This window comes from Schistocerca serialis, chromosome 11, assembly GCF_023864345.2.
Source record: "Schistocerca serialis cubense isolate TAMUIC-IGC-003099 chromosome 11, iqSchSeri2.2, whole genome shotgun sequence".
Lineage (NCBI taxonomy): Eukaryota > Metazoa > Arthropoda > Insecta > Orthoptera > Acrididae > Schistocerca > Schistocerca serialis.
In genome coordinates, this window is record NC_064648.1 from 201,265,008 (window position 1) to 201,287,340 (window position 22,333).

General features: G+C 40.7%; 1 protein-coding gene across 5 annotated transcripts in view; it reads right to left on the reverse strand.

Moving 5' to 3' along the window:
* Positions 1-22,105, reverse strand: part of LOC126426767 (THAP domain-containing protein 5-like) — an 89,770-nt gene extending 67,665 nt beyond the window's left edge. For 3 of the 5 annotated variants that reach the window (XR_007576414.1, XR_007576413.1, XM_050088754.1), the window contains exons 1-4: positions 21,844-22,063; positions 21,201-21,427; positions 20,970-21,072; positions 3,916-4,117 (exon numbers count right to left, since the gene is read on the reverse strand). Coding sequence is in view for 3 of the 5 variants with exons in the window: in XM_050088754.1 (XP_049944711.1) it covers positions 3,916-4,117; positions 20,970-21,072; positions 21,201-21,427; positions 21,844-21,914 (603 nt within the window). In the remaining 2 variants the exon portion in view is untranslated. Of the gene's footprint in view, positions 1-3,915; positions 4,118-20,969; positions 21,073-21,200; positions 21,428-21,843 lie in introns of all 5 variants that reach the window. The other 2 variants (XM_050088753.1, XM_050088755.1) reach the window with 2 other exon arrangements.
* Between the last annotated feature and the right edge of the window lie 228 nt (positions 22,106-22,333).

Below are 22,333 nucleotides of genomic sequence, written 5' to 3' on the forward strand. Positions count from 1 at the left end.
GCTCTGCATTTGGTGGGACCAGCTCGGCGTCATGTACTATGAGGTGTTAAAACAGAGAGAAACAATCACAGATGCTCGTTATCGAACGCCATTAATGCACTCAAGCGGAGCATTAAAATGGCTGCAATACAGCGTGAGGCACGATAAAGTTATGTCGCAGCATGACAACGCTTGACCCCACATTGCAAAAGAGGTCAAAACGTAGTTGGAAACGTTAAAATGGGAAGTCCTACCCCACCCCACCATATGCTCCAGACATTGCACTTGCTCCCTCTTGACTATCACCTGTTTAGATCAATGGCGCAGGGCCTGGCTGACCGACACTTCCGATCTCACGAAGAAATCACAAATCGGATCGATTCGTGGATCGCTTCAAAAGACGAACAATTTTTTTGACGCGGGATTTGTACACTGATCAAAAGTTGGGAGAAAGTAGTGGCCAGCGATGGAAAATACTTTGAACGATACATGTGTAACCAATTTGTTTCATTAAAGCCTCAAATGTTGGGGAAAAAACGGTAGAAGCAAAGTTGTACACCTTGTACTTTCCAACACTTAAACTGACATCTTATTTCAACAAATTCCTCTTTTCATAAATGCTTTTCTTGCTATCACTGGTCAGTTCTTGCTGTCACCGTCTGCATTTTCCACAGTCCAGTGACATTAATGTGGACCACCTGTCAACAGGCTGAATGACCACCTTTTGCACCTGCAAACATGCAGGTAAGGAGTCAGTGAGGTTGTGGAAGGTGCCAATAGGGATGTGAAGCTGTGCCAACTCCAGCACTGTGACCACAGCGCTAGCCTTCTTTGACGAGGATCCGGGCGTGAACAGCCCGAAAGAGGTGGTTCCACAGATTCTCGATCAGATTTAAATCCGGGCAGTTTGGTGGCCAGGGGAGTACAGTAAACACATCTCAGTGCTCTTCAAACCAAGCACGTACACTGCCAGCTGTGTGACAACTTGCACTGTCCTACTGATAAATGCCATCGTGCTGAGGAAAAAACAAACTGCACGTACGGGTGGACACGGTCCCCGGGGATAGATACATACTGTGCTTATGTCGATCCACTGTGCCTTCCAGAATGTAGAGATCGCCCGGGGGCTGCCACGAAAACATTCCACATACCGTAACTCTCCCTCCTCCGGTCTGGATCCTTCTGCCAACGGCCAGCCATCTGACGGAACATACAATGCGATTCACCCGAAAAGGTCACCTGTCGCAACCCGGTGGATGTCCAGTTGCGGTATTAGTGTGCAGATTCCAGCCTTCGTACCAACGAACGGCAGTCGGCATCGGTGCACGAGCCGGGCGTCTCCTGTGGACGCCTGTTAGCAATAACGTTCACTGAACGGTTGTCGGAGATTCACTGTCGGTAGCTCCTCGGTTCATTTGGTCGGTCAGTCGCTCGACAGCTGTACATCTACTCACCTGCACATGTCTCTGCAGCCATCGTTCACCCTGTCACCTATGGTGTGGCGCACCAAAGTTGCCCCGGCACCAATTTCAGATAGTGCCATTTTGCCACTTAAGGTATACTTCACCCGTGGTAGCAAACAACTGTTAACAAACTTAGCTGCTCAGACAGTGGTCAGTTAATGTGACTGGACCATGTATAACCTCTCCACTTCAGCCACCACCAATAACTTTGCTGCCCAAATAGCAAAACACTACTACTTTTAGTCTCTTATATTCTTATCTAAATCCGCCAACATCACCTGATATAATTGGACTACATCCTTCGATAACACAGGAGATATTGAATTTAATTGATGGAAGGAGAAAATATAAAATCCAGCAAATGAAGCAAGCAAAACAGAATACAAATGTCTAAAAAATGAGTAATAGGAAGTGCAAACTAGCTATGTAGCAGTGGCTAGGAGACAGATTTAAGGCTTTAGAAGTATTTCACCAGCAGGAAAATAGTATCACCTACAGGGAAATTTAAGACCCCTTTGAAGAAAAGACAGGCAGCCGTGCAAATATCAAGAACTCGTATGGAAAACGAGTTCTAATCAAATAAGCTGAAAGGTGAAAGGAATATATAGAGGGTCTATTATACGAGGCAGAAGTATTTGAGGACAGTATTATAGAAATGGAAGAGGAATTAGGTGAAGATGAGATGGGAGATATGACACTGTAAGAAGAATTTGACAGAGTATTGAAAGATGTAAGCCAAAACAAGACTACTACTACTACTACTACTACTACTACTGATAGCCTTGGGAGAGCCAGCCATGACAAAACTTCCACCTGACGCGCAAGATGTATGAGACAGGTGAAATACTCACACTTCAAGAAGAATGTAATAATTACAAATCCAAAGAAAACTGTTGCTGACAGTGTGAAAACTACCAAACTATCAGTTTAATTAGTCATGGTTGCAAAATACGAACACGAATTCTTTGCAGAAGAATGGAAAAATTGGTAGGAGCCAACCTTGGGGAAGATCACTTTGAAATCTGAAGAAAAGTAGGAACACCCGAGGCAATATTGACCCTACAATTTATCTTAGAAGCTAGGTTAAGGAAAGCCAAACCTACATTTTTAGCATTTGTAGGCTTTGAGAAAGCTTTTTAACTATACCCACTGGAATACTCTCTTTCAAATTCTAAAGGTAGCACAGATAAAATATGGGGAGCGAAAGGCTCTTTACAACTCGAACACAAACAAGGTGGCAGTTAGAAGAATTGAGAGGCACAAAAGGGAAGTAGTGGTTGAGAAAAGAGTAAGACAGGGTTATAGCCTACCCCCGATGTTATTCAATCTGTATACTGAGCAAGCAGTAAAGGAAACCGAAGAAAAATATGGAGTAGGAATTAAAATCCATGGAGAAAAAATGCAAACTTTGAAGTTTGCCAATGACACTGTAATTCTGTCAGAGACAGCAAAGGACTTGGAAGAGCAGTTGAACAGAATGGCCAGTGTCTTGAAAGGAGGCTATAAGATTAACATCAACAAAAGCAAAACAAGGATAATGGAATGCAGTCAGATTAAATCAGGTGATGTTCAGGGAATTAGATTAGGAAATGAGTCACTTAAAATAGTAGATGAGTTTTGCTATTTAGGCAGCAAAGTAACTGATGATGGCTGAAGTAAAGAGGATAAGAAACGTAGATTGACAATTGAAAAATGTTTTTGAAGAAGATAAATTTGTTAACATCAAATATAGATTTAAGTCTTAAAAAGTCTTTTCTGAAAGTATTTGTACAGAGTGTAGCCATTTATGGAAGTAAAACATGGATGATGAACAGCTTGGACAATAAGAGAATGTAAGCTTCTGAAATGTGATGCTACAGCAGAATGCTGAAGATGATAGGTGGATCACATAACTAATGAGGTGGTGCTGAGTAGAACTGGAGAGATAAGAAATTCGAGGCACAATTTGATTAGAAGTAGGGATCAGCCGATACGGCACATTCTGAGATATCAATACATCACCAATTTAGTACTGGGGGAAGAGTGTGTATGTGGGAGTGGATGGGGCTGGCCAATGGATGAAAACAGTAAGCAGATTCAGACGGATCTAGGGTGCAGTACTTATTCGGAGATGATGAGGCTTGCACACAATAGAGTAGCATGGGCTTCTGCAACAAATCAGTCTTTGGACTGAAGACAACAACAACAACGACGACGACGACGACGACAGGTGGAGGTGGAGAAGGAGATGAGACTGGAATCAGCCACAAATTCATTGAATGAACAGTTTTCATACAGGAATCAATGTGCAATATAGTCACTAAACATCTGAAGATGCCAAGAGGCACACTTTCGGTTGAAGACCGTAGCTTGTTTTTCATTGCACAAACTTTGACTGACCACAGTGTTTCTGTCACTATTATAAATACTTTTCGTTTCCAGTGATATTAGAGACATATTCACAGCTTTTCTTCCATAGCACTAAACCTCTTACCTGTTCCTGCTTCACTGTGCCACACAAAAAATAGTCTCGATTCCCTCCGTCATCTAACTCCTTTTTCGTGGCGATTCCCAACTGCATTTTGTTGGTAGCTGAATCATTTACTAATGCAGTAATTTCCCTGTTTCTTTCATCATCTGGCCAAGTTTGCTCAGGTTTGGGTGCCGATGGTGGCACTACTGAAATACACCAAATACTGGAAAAAAAAGAAAAAAAAAATCATGAGATAAAATTAAACTCCATCTCTCTCTCTCTCTCTCTCTCACACACACACACACACACACACACACACACACACACACACACACAGGTCTTGAAAAAGTAAGTTACACATTATTATAACAATATTAAGAAATATGTCTGCTTGTGTCTGTATATGTGTGGATGGATATGTGTGGATGGATATGTGTGTGTGTGTGTGTGTGTGTGTGTGTGTGCGCGAGTGTATACCCGTCCTTTTTTCCCCCTAAGGTAAGTCTTTCTGCTCCCGGGATTGGAATGACCTTACCCTCTCCCTTAAAACCCCCATCCTTTCGTCTTTCCCTCTCCTTCCCTCTTTCCTGATGAGACAACAGTTTGTTGTGAAAGCTTGAATTTTGTGTGTATGTTTGTGTGTCTATCGACGTGCCAGCGCTTTCGTTTGGTAAGTCACATCATCTTTGTTTTTAGATATATTTTTCCCACGTGGAATGTTTCCCTATTAATTTATAATATTAAGAAAATGATAGACTGATGTTCACAACATAGAGGAAGCATAGTCTGTAACAAAGCAGGCAGATTCCATTTGCCTGTTGTGCTTTTTCTGTTGTCCCTCGCCCCTCCGCCACCCTGAAAGTATTATTTTCTTTTGCAAATCTCTTGGTATTCCTTATTTGTATGAAACGTGCACAGTAGCTAAAATTCTCAAATATTGACATAGGGCTTTTCTACCTTGTTGTTGTTGTTGTTGTGGTCTTCAGTCCTGAGACCGGTTTGATGCAGCTCTCCATGCTACTCTATCCTGTGCAAGCTCCTTCATCTCCCAGTACCTACTGCAACCTACATCCTTCTGAATCTGCTTAGTGTATTCATCTCTTGCTCTCCCTCTACAATTTTTACCCTCCACGCTGCCCTCCAATGCTAAATTTGTGATCCCTTGATGCCTCAGGACATGTCCTACCAACCGATCCCTTCTTCTAGTCAAGTTGTGCCACAAACTTCTCTTCTCCCCAATTTTATTCAATTCTTCCTCATTAGTTATGTGATCTACCCATCTAATCTTCAGCATTCTTCTGTAGCACCACATTTCGAAAGCTTCTATTCTCTTCCTGTCCAAACTATTTATTGTCCACATTTCACTTCCATACATGGTTACACTCCATACAAATACTTTCAGAAACGACTTCCAGACACTTAAATCTATACTTGATGTTTACAAATTTCTCTTCTTCAGAAACACTTTCCTTGCCACTGCCAGTCTACATTTTATATCCTCTCTACTTCGACCATCATCAGTTATTTTGCTCCCCAAATAGCAAAACTCCTTTACTACTTTAAGTGTCTCATTTTCTAATCTAATTCCCTCAGCATCACCCGACTTAATTCGACTACATTCCATTATCCTCGTTTTGCTTTTGTTGATGTTCATCTTATATCCTCCTTTCAAGACACTGTCCATTCCATTCAACTGCTCTTCCAAGTCCTTTGCTGTCTCTGACAGAATTACAATGTCATCGGCGAACCTCAAAGTTTGTATTTCTTCTCCACGGGTTTTAATACCTACTCCAAATTTTTCTTCCGTTTCCTTTACTGCTTGCTCAATATACAGATTGAATAACATCGGGGAGAGGCTACAACCCTATCTCACTCCCTGCCCAACCACTGCTTCCCTTTCATGCCCCTCAACTCTTATAACTGCCATCTGGTTTCTGTACAAATTGTAAATAGCCTTTCGCTCCCTGTATTTTACCCCTGCCACCTTTAGAATTTGAAAGAGAGTGTTCCAGTCAACATTGTCAAAAGCTTTCTCTAAGTCTACAAATGCTAGAAACGTAGGTTTGCCTTTCCTTAATCTTTCTTCTAAGATAAGTCGTAAGGTCAGTATTGCCTCACGTGTTCCAGTGTTTCTACGGAATCCAAACTGATCTTCCCCGAGGTTGGCTTATACCAGTTTTTCAATTCGTCTGTACATAATTCGCGTTAGTATGACGCAGCTGTGACTTATTAAACTGATAGTTCGGTAATTTTCACATCAGTCAACACCTGCTTTCTTTGGGATTGGAATTATTGTATTCTTCTTGAAGTCTGAGGTTATTTCACCTGTCTCATACATCTTGCTCACCAGATGGTAGAGTTTTGTCATGACTGGCTCTCCCAAGGCCGTCAGTAGTTCTAACGGAATGTTGTCTACTCCTGGGGCCTTGTTTCGACTTAGGTCTTTCAGTGCTCTGTCAAACTCTTCACGCAGTATCATATCTCCCATTTCATCTTCATCTACATCCTCTTCCATTTCCATAATATTGGCCTCAAGTATATCGCCCTTGTATAGACTCCTTCCACCTTTCTGCTTTCCCCTCTTTGCTTAGAACTGGGTTTCCATCTGAGCTCTTGATATTCATACAAGAGGCTCTCTTTTCTCGAAAGGTCTCTTTGATTTTCCTGTAGGCTGTATCTATCTTACCCCTAGTGAGATAAGCCTCTACATCCTTACATTTGTCCTCTAGCCATGCCTGCTTAGCCATTTTGCACTTCCTGTCGATCTTATTTTTGAGACGTTTGTATTCCTTTTTGCCTGCTTCATTTACTGCATTTTTAAATTTTCTCCTTTCATCAATTAAATTCAATATTTCTTCTGTTACCCAAGGATTTCTACTAGCCCTCATCTTTTCACCTACTTGATCCTCTGCTGCCTTCACTACTTCATCCCTCAGAGCTACCCATTCGTCTTCTACTGTATTTCTTTCCCCCATTCCTGTCAATTTTTCCCTTATGCTCTCCCTGAAACTCTGTAGAACCTCTGGTTTAGTCAGTTTATCCAGGTCTCATCTCCTTAAATTCCCACCTTTCTGCAATTTCTTCAGTTTTAATCTACTTCTACCTTAACTTCACTATTTATTACATTCCACTGGCTATCAGGAGTTAATGCACCAGCTAATTTACCTGGGAATTGCTAATCGTAAAAAAAAAAAAAAAAAATAAACAGTAATCTAAAACTTTGTTATCATTGTAACAATACCAGAGAAGGAAAGTTGCTACTCACCATATAGCGGAGATGCTGAGTTGCAATAGGTACAATAAAAAGATTCACACTCATAGCTTTCGGCCATTAAGCCTTTGTCAGACACAGGCTTAATGGCCGAAAGCTGTGATTGTGTGAATCTTTTTGTTGTGCCTATTGCAACTCAGCATCTCCGCTATATGGTGAGTAACAACTTTCCTTCTCTGGTATTGTTACATTCCATCCTGGATTTTCCATTGTTTGACTTTGTTATCATTGTTCATCTGTAAACTTATAGGTACACTATTAATAACTTCCTGAGAAAATAGATCAAAAAGACGTATAAATAAGTATCCCTACAGCCAATGACGAAACTATGCTAGTAATATTTGGGCTCATTTAGTTTCAGAGTAATTAGCTTCTTCATTTAAAGCATTGTTACTAGAATACAACACAACATTTAGGCAAACTAGCCACATAATTGAATAGAAATGATTGTTGTGTCTAACAGCCCACTTTCAGAACGATCTTCTCACTCAAACACACTTTACAGGGAGTACAAACAGCCTATCTCTCAAATATTAAATTTGCTAATTTTGTGACCCATTTTCTCAATACGTACTTCATGTAAATTAATCAAACTTTTGCACCTTAATTATACACGTGTCATATAATTACTCCTCTAGTTTGGTTGTAGTATGTACTTTACGAGTTAGAATTCTTTTCGTTTGAATCTTTTATGTTAATTTGTCCATAAATTTTTGTGCATTTTACTGGAAATATATAGCCAATGTCAACCATTCCAGAGAGTTAGCATCACAAGTGTGTTATAAATTAACTGTAAAAATAAAAAAAGTCAAGAGTATCTTTTATAGTAGCTGAGAAAATGCACGATTTGTTTGCAAAAATTTCATTTTCCAGAAATTGCAATTGCAAATTAATTTAAGTTAAAAAAATTTAAAGATGATGTAAATTTAAAAATTTAAATTAAAGAAACAAGAGTTAAAACATGGCAGCACTGCAGTCTTTGTCATCATCTACATTGTCTGAATGCATCTTCTTCCTCCTCAGACACTTAGCAGCCTCGTAGCTCAGCTTTGTCGACTTGCACCTTGTCCAGTTCCGCAGTATGGTTCGTGTATTCACTAACAGCTCTTTGTCTACCAGTATTACTATCAATAACTGTAATGACAGCACCACATATACAAAGCCTCAATGTATGTAGCCCAACAAAAAGCTACTCTTGCCCAAACTACATTGCTGAATGATTCATTCACGTTTTGTGTTTTCCCTGTCAGCCATTCTTCAATACACCTGAATCTGCCAAATCTCTATAGTGTCTAGTAGGCTCAGGTTAGGAGTTCTTGTAGGTAAACTTATCTAAAGTTACAGCTGATTCAGTTTTTTTTTTTTTTTTTTTTATCTTTACACCACTAGCCTGAACAAAGGATGTGGATCACCTTATCATCTATGGATATTTTAGGGAAAATGGTTACCAACAGAGGCTTTTTCATACCATCTAAATTATTTTCATTGCTTGGCCTGACTTTAGTACTCTGATAGCTGATTGATGGTATTGCTAGCAGACGGCTCCAAAGTGTCAGCAGTGCATTTCCCTGTTGTACCACGCACATTGCGTGATCAACGCAGATAAGAATCAAAACTGTTATATCAGACTTACCAACAGCAATAATCACAACTGTTCTGTCAAGCTTACCAACTTATGCAGCAAGATTTCCACTAGAATTTAAATGATACCACAACCTTCTAGAGCTTATGGTTCTTGGAATATTAATTTTTAACTGAATAACTGTTTCTGAAAACCTAACCATTTCCTTTGCAACTGCTCAAATTGAATTAAATTAAATGAAACCGAATTCCAAATGAAGTTTCTGTGTAAAAACCAAAAATTAAAATTTTTCAACAAAATGGCCATTTATACTCTCCTCAATTCTAATTTGTGGAACACTAGTAAATAGCAGTAGCTACTTTTAGTTTTACTTCTTGTAAATCTATATAAAAAGGCTGGCTATTTCAGTTCTGTTTGTGGAGAGTCGTGAAATCTACAAGATCTACATCCACAAATACAGAAAATGTGATGCAGATGACACAGAATAAATTACCTACGAGTATGATTATGTGACTGTGTTAATTATATGATTCCAACACAGGAATTTTCATGAATAGTTACTTCAGTGTCAGTTACTACATTTGAACAGTCACATTATAGATCATCAACTGAGTGTAGTATGTGGCTAACCTATTATCTGCGGGTAATTTAAGTAAACGACACTCAATAAACAGTAGTTCGTTCATCATATAAGTGCAAGTAATGTGTCTGAACTGCAAATTCAATGTGGGCCACATTATTAGTAGTATACTGTTCCCACCACCAACTTTTCAGCCAAATTCAACAGAAGCACATCTACTCAGGGCATATTTGCACAGGTACATAGAGTTACATTACTAGTTGCTGGTGGGCACAGTGAAAAGACTGCTAAACATTCAAGTTTTTGTACAAAAAGTTGGCATCTTGGAGTAGAAAACACACACACATATGAAACTTCCTGGCAGATTAAAAGTGTGTGCCCGACCGAGACTCGAACTCGGGACCTTTGCCTTTCGCGGGCAAGTGCTCTACCATCTGAGCTACCGAAGCACGACTCACGCCCGGTACTCACAGCTTTACTTCTGCCAGTATCTCGTCTCCTACCTTCCAAACTTTATAGAAGCTCTCCTGCGAACCTTGCAGAACTAGCACTCCTGAAAGAAAGGATATTGCGGAGACATGGCTTAGCCACAGCCTGGGGGATGTTTCCAGAATGAGAAAGCTGTGAGGACCGGGCGTGAGTCGTGCTTCGGTATCTCAGATGGTAGAGCACTTGCCCGCGAAAGGCAAAGGTCCCGAGTTCGCGTCTCGGTCGGGCACACACTTTTAATCTGCCAGGAAGTTTCATATCAGCGCACACTCCGCTGCAGAGTGAAAATCTCATTCTGGACACACACATATATTCCCACTGTGTCCAGTCACTGTGCACTGCAACTACATCTGACATGAGTGGCAGTCTGGGTTGGTTGGCAGGGGTAAGGAGGAGGCATTGGCGATGGAGGGGGGAGGACAGCAGTGTAGGGTGGGGAAAGATGTTACACTGCATGTGAGAGTGAGCAGGGGGCAAATGGAGCAGAAAACAAGAGGAGTAGAGAAGAAGAATAGATGAGCGGGTGTGTTTGTGAAAAAGAAAACTGTGTAGTGCTGGAGGGGGAATAGGTAGGAGAAGGACAGTGACAGGGGAAGGTTAAGGCGATACACGGACTGTGAAGCAGTTATTTATGTGAGGCAAGTAGTGTCGGGCAGCACGTTCAGCAACTGGGTGGTCCAGCTGTCTCTCGGGCACGGTTTGTCGGAGATCATTCACGTGGACACGCAGCTCGTCAGTTGTCGTGCCCACGTAGAAAGTGGCACAGTTGTTGCAGCTTTGTTTGTAGATCACATGACTACTTCCATAGGTAGCCCTGCCTCTGATTGGACAGGCAGTGCCTGTGACCGGATTGGAGTAGCTGATATTGGGAGAACATATGGGACAAGTCTTGCATCTAGCTCTATTACAGGGATACGAGCCACGAGGCAAGGGGTTGGGAGCAGGCGTCGTGTAGGGACAGATGAGGATATTATGCAGATTCGGTGGGTGGCAGAATACTGCAACGGGAGGAGTGGGGAGGATAGAGAGTACGATATTCCTCAGTTCAGGACACAGAGAGACGTACTTGAAACCTTGGCAAAGACTGAGTGAAATGCTCCAGTCCTGGGCGATACTGAACCGTGACGTGAGTGCCGATTTATAGCCAGACAGCGTATACTCGGTAAGCAGGAGTGACCGGAGAGACGAGGTACACGAGATCCATTTCTGTACGAGGTCGGGAGGGTCATTTTAATCTGTGAAGGCCTCAGTGAGACACTCGGCATATTTCGAGTGGGACTGCTCGTCACTGCAGATCTGATGACCGTGAGTCTCTAGGCTGTACAGAAGGAATTTCTCCGTGTCCAATGCGTGGCGGCTATCGAAGTGAAGCTATCGATCGTGATTCGTTGGTTTCACACGGGTGGAATTACCGAAGTAGCCACCCTTGAAGTAGAGGTCGGCAACAACAAAGCTGGCTTGATGGGTTGAGGAAATGGTGGAGAAAGTTGTGGTGAAATGTGGATACGGTGTCCTCGTCCTGTGTCGAGTTTACGAAGATGTGATCAGTGAATCTGAACTGGGTGAAGGGTTTGGGATTGTGGGTCCTTAGGAATGATTCCTCCAGATGGCCCATGAATAGGTTGGCAGAGGATGGTGCCAAGAGGTTGCCCATTGCTGTTCCACAGATTTGTTTGTAGGTAATGCCTTCTAAGGAGAGGCAATTGTGAACAGGGATATAATGGTCATGGTGACCAAGAAGGAGGTTGTGGGTTTGGAGTCAGTTGGGCAATGGGAAACATAGTGTCAACAGTTCCCATACCCAGGAACCAGGAGGAGCTGTATCCCCTCCCCCACATCTCAGAAGGGTATTTTTCTTTCAAGAAAATGATTTAAAAATCTGTATTATGCAGGTTTTTAAGAGGGTCATAAGTAGAACTTTTTTATGGCTACTCAAAAAAGTCACCATTAGTCTTCCAAAAATTAAAAATACTTCACACTCACAGGTATAGCCCCCCACCCTATTAACTATGATACGGGTTTCCTTGGGCAGTCTGCAATAGCAGCATAGCCAAGAGCATTAGGGATGTTTGTGTAAAGCAAGGGTTCCCAAACTTTTCCTTTGACAGAATACACTGAGAATACTGGTAATCTGATCAAATAGCTTGTTTATTTTGAAGGTTAAAAGAATAAAATTTTTGAAACACGAGAAAAACTTGTTTTTTCAGTTATTACTTCAGTTTTAACTCATAACTAATAACACAATAATAATAATAATAATAATAATAATAATAATAATGTTATTAAAAAATGAGAAAGAATGTCAGAAAAAAGCCATGTTACTAATATTTTTTTGCGGAGCACATATTCATTTACCACGGAGTCCCAGTGTTCTGCAGAACAGTTTGGAAGCCCATTGTAGAGGGACGTTATAATCCTACCTACTGACAAAGGCCCCACGTCTGTGGTTACGAACTGCAGAAATTACCTGGTAAAGGGTCTCTGCCAGCTGTCAGATGCAGTCACCTACAAACCCTGCCAAAGCAGCCCAATTCCAGAAGTCCAGCGGGATCCCCAGTCTCTCGTCAAAGCCTTAGGCCCATCCCAAAACTTCTCCCCAGAATCCATCTCTCTCCTCACACCCACCACTCACCGCATTCCTACGTTCTACACGCTTCGTAAAGTCCGTAAACCCAACCACCGAGGAGGGCCCGTCGTGGCCAGTTAAAGTGCCCCCACTGAGACAATCTCTACTCTCACTGACCAACACCTTCAGTGTATTACCCAGTGTACCATTGGTGATCTTATAATTAAATGTTTCCCTGAGACATTTAAATCTCTTTATATTATCAACCATAATGATCGAAGCAGACGAAATAAGATCCACCAATGGCACAAGGACGACCCATTACGTCCAATGCTGGGGTGCTTGCCAATATTGGAGAGCCCTGGCAGTAGTGACAATATATGAGGGAAAAATGAATTGAAGTTTGTGTTGGGGAGGGCACTCAGCTAAGGTAGTTTGTGCAGCAATGTTGACCATCGTGCTGTGGTATTGTAATGGTTAGCATTTCTGCCTACAGAGCGAGAAGACCCGGGTTCGTGTCCTCGCCGCGGCAAAAATTTTAATTCATTTCGTCTGCTTCGATCATTACCGAGAGGGAATATTCCACTATGCAAATACTGCATGTTTTCTACAAAAACTGGCCTAAAAAATTGTTGTATTACTTATTGAGTGCCCCCCATAATAATGTACTATAGATAGATGTCATTACTTACACAAGCAGGTACATACTTTCTTTCAAAAATACCCACTCCAATCACGTGAACATTAAGCTGCTATAGCCGATAAACAGCAGCTATTTAGTGAAACTGATAGGGCAGTAGCTTTTTTTGAAAGAAGCAGGTTTCTTATTAATTTACTTGATTAAATGTAGATGGCATTAAGCTTTATAGCAACAGTATGCTATTGAAACAGTAAGCAAATCAAATTTGCGTTACATTTTTTTCTCTGTTAATGTATAGCTTGACTTGTTTTTCACCAAAGGATCTCCTCCTTGATGGGAACAGGGGAACGTGATGAATCAATGAGTTCATTAATCAATTGATGCCGGTGTAACAATTGCTGGGGATATAAAAGGAAATAATTATGCATGATTGGTTGTAACTGCACAGAAAGAGATAGAGACATGAGCTTACAGCATGCTTCAGATTAAAATCTGTTGCACTTGCCAACTGAAGGGAAGGAGGTTCCTCACACTATAATTAGCACCTTGAGCAAAGTGTTTTTTCTTCTTCTTCTTTTTTTCCCTGAAATTACAGCATCATTACCTGGTTTTTATTTTCTTTCTGTCAAATAACAGGAAAACATTGCCTTTTCACTCTCTGTAAATACAGAATTCTAGTTCTTATGTGAAGTATTCCCAAATTTGGAAAAAAAAATGGAAAAAATAAAGAAGAAATGTGTATCTTGTCAACACGTACTGTGGTTTCTGTAGTCTGCATTACAGTTTGTGATCTGCAACCGTGAATAATTTAATACAGATAGCCCACTGTGAAGCAAATATGTTTGGTAATATTACACTGTTGGTGTTTACATTATTTTACTCTAATGGAAAGAATTTGTGTGTGCGCATCTCTGTGTGTAAGCGCACGTGCACCTAGGGGGCAAGGGGCTCATCTGCACGTGTCTACCGATTGAGATGTCAAGGACAGCACGAATGTTCACAGATTTGTTTAACAAGTAGGACAGAGATACTGAAGGAACTGAATTGGCAGACTCTTTAAGACAGATGGGAAATATTCCAAGAAAGTCTCTTAATAAAGTTTCAAGAACCGGCATTAAATGATTACTATAGGGGTATATTACAACCCCCTAAATATCACTCACTTGGATCATCAGAATAATTACTGCACACACAGAGGCATTCAAACAATCATTCTTTCTGCACTCTGTATGTGAACTGAACACCAATAAACCCTGATAACTGGTGCACAAATGGGACATACTCTCTGCCATGCACCTCACAGTAGTTTGCAGAGTATAGGTGCCAATGTAGGCGAAGTCAAGATATTTACGGTACGGTCCGTGAAGACTTTAAGTCTTGATTAAATTTAGTTCTCTGCACCGAACCCATCTCTCTCTTCTCAGTACAATGTACATTGAACCCAGATGACGGAAAGAGTTCTTCCTTCTCATCCTGTCTGACCTGGGGTTACTAAAGCTCAACAGTCATTTTCCCACACCCCTCTTCCTCTCCCTTCAACCCTTCTGCCAGAAGAAGGTCCACTGGCTACAAAAGATCTTTAATCTTTGTATATGTTTTCTCCTGCCACTACTTGATGAGAAGGTGTTTATCTAGCCATTTACATTACATTTTCAATAGTATTGAGAGAAGACATACACTCAAACCACTACATAGTTCAAGTTAAAATCAAATTCACCCCATTACAGAAAAGTAATGGAAAAACTAATAAAACAAATAGAAAGTACAACCTACACCAGTTGATTAAAAATAACACAAACCATTAAATTACGAGGGGTGTCCGTAAAATAAGGTTCCCAATTTTTTTCCCACTGCGTAAAACATGTTTACTTCATGAATACGTACATTTTTGGAAAGTTCAGACTTAAGCCTATTTTTGTACATCGTCGCCACTGAGGTCAATACATTTTTGCATGCGGTGTACAAGCTTTTGAATGCCCGAGTCAAAAAAATCTGCTGCCAAGCTGCGTAGATACCCGAGAACCGCTTCTTCCAGCTCTTCTCTGTTGCCGAAATGCGTTCCACGCAGGTGTTTCTTAATGTCAGGGAAGAGATGGTAGTCACTTGGGCTGTAGGGTGGGTGTTTGACAATACCCCATCCAAATTTTGTGATGAGCTCATTGGTGGCTCTAGCGGTGTGCAGTCGAGTGTTATCCTGGCACAAAATAAGAGGGGGGGTATGGTGTCACCCCTCCTCTTGAATTGCATGGCGCAATTTTTGCAGTGTCTCGCAGTACCCGGCAGTGTTGACTGTTGCACAGGTGGGCAAGAACTCGCACAAGAATACCCCCTTTCTGTCCCAAAACACTGTTACCGACACTTTGCATTTGTTTGAATTTACGCGATCTCGGTGACTCTGGGTGCTTCCACTGTTTGGACTTTTCTTTGGTTTCGGGTGTGCGGTAGTGCACCCAAGTCTCGTCTCCAGTGACGATGGAGTCGAGGTATTCCTCGCCACGAGTTCCGTGATCTCGAAGAAGATCTTGGGCCGCTTCAGCGAGTTGATGTTTGTGGTCTTCGGTCAACATTCTTGTCACCCACCTCACGCAAACCTTAGCGTACCCTAGATGCTCCATCAAAATCTTGTCAATAGAGGTTTCGCTGACATCAGGGATCATTTCAGAGAGCTTGTCAAACAGATGGCCATCCGGAATGCTCCTCATCGTGGGTGTCAGTACGCCCATTCTTGAACTCTCTGCACCATTTGCACACATGCTGTACGCTCATACACTTGTCTCCATAGATTTCACATAGCTGGGAATGGATTTCTGCTGGCACAATGTTTTTTTGCAGACAGGAAATGGATCACCGAGTCCAGCTCACACCTGGCGGGCGAAGCGTGGGGGAGATCCATCACTTACAGCTGCCGAGCCAAGACTGAGCTCCGCAGGCAGCTCGCTAGGGAGGTGACTTGGAGTGGCACAACGAAGGTACACATCAGAATTGTGGGATACACCGTAACAGCACTTTTCAGGACTATAGCGCCGTGGGAACCTTATTTTACGGACAACCCTCATAATAGATAATCGAGGAACTGATACCAAATACAAAAAAAAAGCCAAGTATCTAGCTCCTTTGAATCTACGAAGAAGATATGCACAGTGGACACCAGAATGTGACAGATTTCATGAAGAAAGGGTGAGCACGGTTAAGCTGAAACAAGCTAATTGGAAGAAATTAATCTCAAAACTGAAAGGAGGACATTCACACAAAACATTAAGAGCATCAAGACAGGGTTCCATAAAGACGAACACTCTACAGAAGATAATTACCACAATACCAATTCCAGGAACCACTACAAAATGCTTGGGAAACAATTACAACAGTATGAGCCCCCACAGTAATACTGAAATATGAAGATGGATGTGTAGCACACAGTAAGAAATAAAATGCTGAAATCGTGGTAAAAGCATTTAATAAAATTTCGAACTGTAAAGAACACAACAAACTCTTACAAATCAATGTAAATACCCGAATACAAACCCAACCTAACAAGTTAGACCATTCAACTTTCTGAGAAGTAGATAAAACACTCACACAGCAACAAAAAATTAAAAAGCATGTGGAGAGCACGCTGTTACTGAAATATGGAAATATTAAAGTGGCACAATGAGTACCTCACATATGGCTTTAACAAAAATTTCAATAATGGAACAATTCGTCGATCATCTGACCGTGCCTGTCATCCGTCCACTACACAACAACGGGGACAAGAGCAATCCGGACAACTACAGGGGAGTCTCTCTTGCAGACTGCACATACAAGATTTTATCCAAGATCCTACATGGAAGAATCAAGCAGCAACTAGAACTTTAGAAGGGCAACACTAGGGGGGCTCAGACCATGGAGACACTGTGTAGACCACATTGGTTATGGCATACTACAGGAAACCGAATGAACCTCTGGCAATAACAGTTGCAGAATTTAAGATGACATGTGACTGTCTTCATAGATCTCCACTATTAAAAACTGCAAGGAATCTAGGACTCCATGCAAAACTAATTAAAGTAACTTACACTAACCAATGCCTAATAAAAATTGATGTTTAGAGGAGAAATTTCTGAATCATTTCTCATAAAACCAGGCTGCCTATCACCATTACTGGTCAACTGTGCACTACAATATACAGGGTGGTCCCGAATTCATGGTACAAACTTTAATGGTAGGTACAGGACATTGTAACAAGGATTTATTGTATAGGAATGTATAGTCGCAGGTGACGCGGTGAGGCGTAAACAGGGGAAAGAGAAATGGAGTGATCGGTTGGTGTCACTGCCGGTAGAGGGCAGTAGATGAACATGATGTATCGCAGTAGGGACAAGCGCCATTCACAATTGTGCTGCCGTAGACGATGGGTGACGTTACGTATGCAGAAAAAGCAGACATGCATTACATGTACGGCCGTGCAAATGGTAACGCCAGAGCTGCGTTACGAATGTATCGCGTGGAGTATCCTAATCGACGAATGCCGGATCATAGAATTTTTCAACGGTTACATCGTCAACTTTGTGAAACAGGTACGTTCGACGTCAACAGACATGACGCTGGTCGATTAAGAGCTGTACGCACTCCAAGACTGGAAGAACGCATCTTGAACATAGTGGCTGATAGACCCGAGTCAAGCACAAGAACTGTTGCGCGTGACGTACATGTGAGTCATCAGACTGTATGCAGAGTGTTAAATGAAAATCGCTTACACCCCTTCCATTTTCAAAAAGTACAAGCATTGAATCCGGCAGATTATCCTCTTCGCGTGAACTTCTGCCAGTGGTTGTTGCAGCAATGTGCGTTGCAGCCGGATTTCGTAGGTCATGTGCTATTTACAGATGAAGTGACATTTTCACGCGAGGGTGTTTTTAATGCGCACAATTCCCATGTGTGGGCAACAGATAATCCACATGCAACGCGTCCACATGCGTATCAACAACGTTTCGGTATTAATGTGTGGGCTGGTATTGTGAACGACTTTTTGATTGGGCCATACTTACTACCCACGCGACTCTGTGGCGACAGCTATCTTATTTTTCTGCAAGAAGTGTTACCAGAACTGCTGCGAGATGTTCCGCTCGCCATTCGTAACCGCATGTGGTTTCAGCACGATGGAGCGCCAGCACACTTCAGCACTGCTGTACGGAATTACCTGAATGCCACGTTTGGTGCTAGATGGATTGGGCGTGGTGGACCAGTCCCTTGGCCACCCCGATCTCCTGATTTCTCTTGCCTCGATTACTTTTTATGGGGACATCTTAAGAGTCTTGTTTATGAGACTCCAGTTGACTCAGATGAGGATCTCGTTGCTCGCATATCTGTAGCTGCTGCAGGTGTGCGTGAAATACCAGGCATCTTTGAACGTGTACGCCAATCGCTGCACCGACGCTGTCAAGCATGTATCGCTCATGGTGGACGCAATTTTGAACACTTACTGTAAACATGACACTTGTCAACAACGATTTCAATAAAATCTTTCGTTTTCCTTTCGGCCGTTATTTCCCCTGTTTACGCCTCACCGCGTCACCTGGGACTATACATTCCTATACAATATATCCTTGTTACAATGTCCTGCACCTACCATTAAAGTTTGTACCATGAATTCGGGACCACCCTGTATAATGAGAATTTGGTATATGGATAACCCAAACAACATAAGAACTGGAAATGTCAAAAATGATGTAAGTTTAAGCTGCTTGGGATTTTCTGATGATCTTGATCTCCTAGCCAACAATGTTCAAGAAACGACAAGTTAAATCACTACAAAAATAGCACAGAAAATCAGCCTCAGAAAATCATTTGGGGGGGGGGGGGGGGGGAAGGAACAGATTATGCTATGAGATCCACAAAAATACAACAGAAGAATAGGATATCAAAACAGTCAACAAATTTAAATATTTAGGTAAAATCACAACACAAAATCAAAATGAGAAACCAAAATGGCAAAATAGAATCAAAGACTTAAAAAGGTAAATTACATTCCCAAAACCAATCACAACAAAAGTCAGTCTGCAGCTGCAAAATTAAAACAATATAAACAGTTACACAACCAGAAATAACATACGCAAGTGAAATCATCTTCAAAACAACTAAAACAGCAGAAACTGATGAAATACTCAAGATAGAAAGAAAGATAATTAAGGCACACATAAATAAACAATATCAAGTAACTGGGCATTGGAGAATAGCTTCGAATGAAACAGTATACAAGAAAATTGAACAAGTACTGAGCACAATCAGGAAGAAACAAATCTCATTTTTCAGACATCTGATGCGAACACCAGACAACAGAAATAATAAGACATTAACAGAAAAATTGTGGAACAGTTAGAGCAACATTAAATGGATCACAGAAATTAAGTAAGACACAGAGAACTCCAAATAACAGTAGGTGACCTAAAAAATGAAACAGAAAACTAAAATACTTCAAGACACACCAGGCCAGAAATGAGGATCAGTAAAAGGACTACAAAGAAAGAAACAAAATATCTGGAAGAATGCAGAAATATTGGGCAGACAGAAAAGTAAACATACTTTTGTATAATTATAATCATTGCATAGACAATGTTTAATTGAACTGTCTTATTGAGTTGTTACTGAAATGAATTGTATTACTGAAGAAAACCTCCCAGCATAAACTATAGTATCAGTGATTGGAGTAGTCCAATGTATAAGTAAATACATAAATAATAAAAGTGAAATATGTCTAAATTTTTAACTGCATTACATGCCTATTGTGTAACTAAATACTACGTTTATTTGAGATCCCTATAATATGACATGCTGTTTGAATGAATGAACAAAATCAAATTGCTCCATACTGTTCAACAATTACTGAAGCTCTGCATTTACATGTCTCACACAATGCTACTTCTGGTGCTTATCATATTCCTCAAAGACAGCCACATTTTCATCTGTACAACTGGATCAGTGGCATTTGCAACATAATTATTCTTACTGTTACAGTGAATGTCTATTGTGCCTTTTTTTCAAATATATTATGCATGCTGTCACGACATTCACATAATCCTTTTACTATGAAACATGTCGGCTGCAGCTCTCACTCCAACACAACCATTTCTTGACATGTCCTCTATTGCGAAGGAGCACAGAGCAGAATGTCTGTCTTTACAACACTTTTTTCCTCAAATATACCAATTGTTACTTTTTCGAAACTTCCTGGCATGTTAATTCCAGGAGTGCAAGTAATGCAAAAGAATTTCTCTGATTCCTGGAAGGGAGGAGAGACCAGAGACTGGAAGAAGTAAAACTGAGAACAGGCATCAGTCAGAGGAACACTGCTCGTGAAAGATATGGTCTTGGATTTGAGACTCATTCTGGCTCACATGTTTTATATATCCAGCAAGTTTCAAGGATTTTTGGCCATCAGCATACACTGGTCCCTCATCACATGGATACAGTATGATACAGATTTGTCTGCTCTATTGTCTGCAAATTTTACATGCCATTACATCAGTAGTGTAAAATGATTTATTGACATTTAGCCACCTATGGTAATATTGTAAATGAGTTTTGCTGAGATATTAAAGATTTACATTTGATATCTGAAATGAACATCACTTAAAGCTTTGAACAGCAAAACGCTGAGGCATTTTCCTGTTCTTGCAAATTACGTGGCAGTGACACTGGGAAAGAAGATGAAATGCCACAAAAAATGGAAGATTTGGAATTACAACATTGCTGCAGCAAGTTCACAGTTCATCTGCTTGTCCATATTTTTTTCGATGTTTCTAAATATTTATTCCTACATTCTTTCCCTGTAGGCTAGCTTAACAATTCAACATTTTTATATAGTGCATTTAATGTACAAGTGTCCATAACGGAAATAGTTATTTAGGTTAATGCAAAACTTACTGCTCTACAAACAGTTTCGGAAATAATTTGGCTGTATCATCATACCTGTACTGTCTTTTACTGTTTGCTGAAGTAGAGGGCGCTGGTAGAATCGGAACATTTCTACTCTGAATGCTTGCCAGGAGCTCATTAAGATTTTGTGAATTATCTGTGACAATTTGGAGACATTTGAGGTTGTACTGATGACAAGTAAGTCAAAATTAAAAACATCTCAGTAGCATAAAACATCTACAATAAAATCACCAGTGTGCAAGTATCTACATATAGCAAACAAACCTCTTTTTGGTGGACGTTTTTTTGCTGCTGCTTTTGGTGGGCGCTCACAACAATCAAAAACTGTTGGTATAGCATCATTCTTGAGCCAGACGCCTCCAAACCTCTCCCTATCAAAGCTTTCTTCTGTAAAGTGCTTCGAACACACTTTCGAGTATCTTGAATGGACGAAATTCGGTCTATTTATGTTCTGGAGCCATATTTTCGCTCTTCGTTCGTCTTTCGGGAAACTAAAACACGAATCGCACATAATCAGTTTTCAGGTTTTAGGAATCGTATTAAAAACTGTAACTGCCAGGTAAAAATCATAAATAATGAACAAGTGTTCGACAAGTATTTTGAGGCATGGTGTGTACATTTAGCTATGTACATAAATAACAAAAACCCCAAGTAACTTTTAACCGAAATTCATCCTCAGCTAAATCGTTCTAAATGTGTACCTATACATTCAACTGATTGATAGGGAGCATACAATCACTGTAATGAATGCACATAGCATTTGTCTAGTAAACATGATTTGCGAAAAATGGAAATGACTAATAATTAGGCTTTGTAACCAAAAAAATTAGCTCTACGATACTTGGCGTTGACATGATATAAAGTGCATCCTTCCAGTACAGGTATATTAGACCTTTATGGTACTTACCTATGAAAAGTAACTGTTCCTCCTTTCACATATCTTTCTTTGCACCCATAACAGCAACAATATTGCACCATTGCTATTAAATATAATCAAATTAATAAAAACCGCGCAAATACCTATAACACTAAACTTTCAGTCTTGGCGCTTAGCATACACAAGCAAGGAAGCAACGCAGTTATACCAAAGTCATGTGACATGCGCAGTAGTACGCTACGCTGCTTCCAGAGATTTCTGTACTCATTCCGCCACGAATTACAGCGAGCAAACTATTCTTATTGGGCTCATACGCGTTTTTAGTTGTTTGATTTGTGTCTTTTGTTACCTGTATTATATTACTTGTTAATTTTTCGTCACAAACGATGTTTGTGTTCTTCCACAAAAGAGATCCAATGTCTCAAAGCGAATTATCATTGTTAAACACGAAGATAAAGGCTACAATTTTCACAAATAGCAAAAACAGAAGATGCAAAAAGAACATATTTTTTTAAAAGCA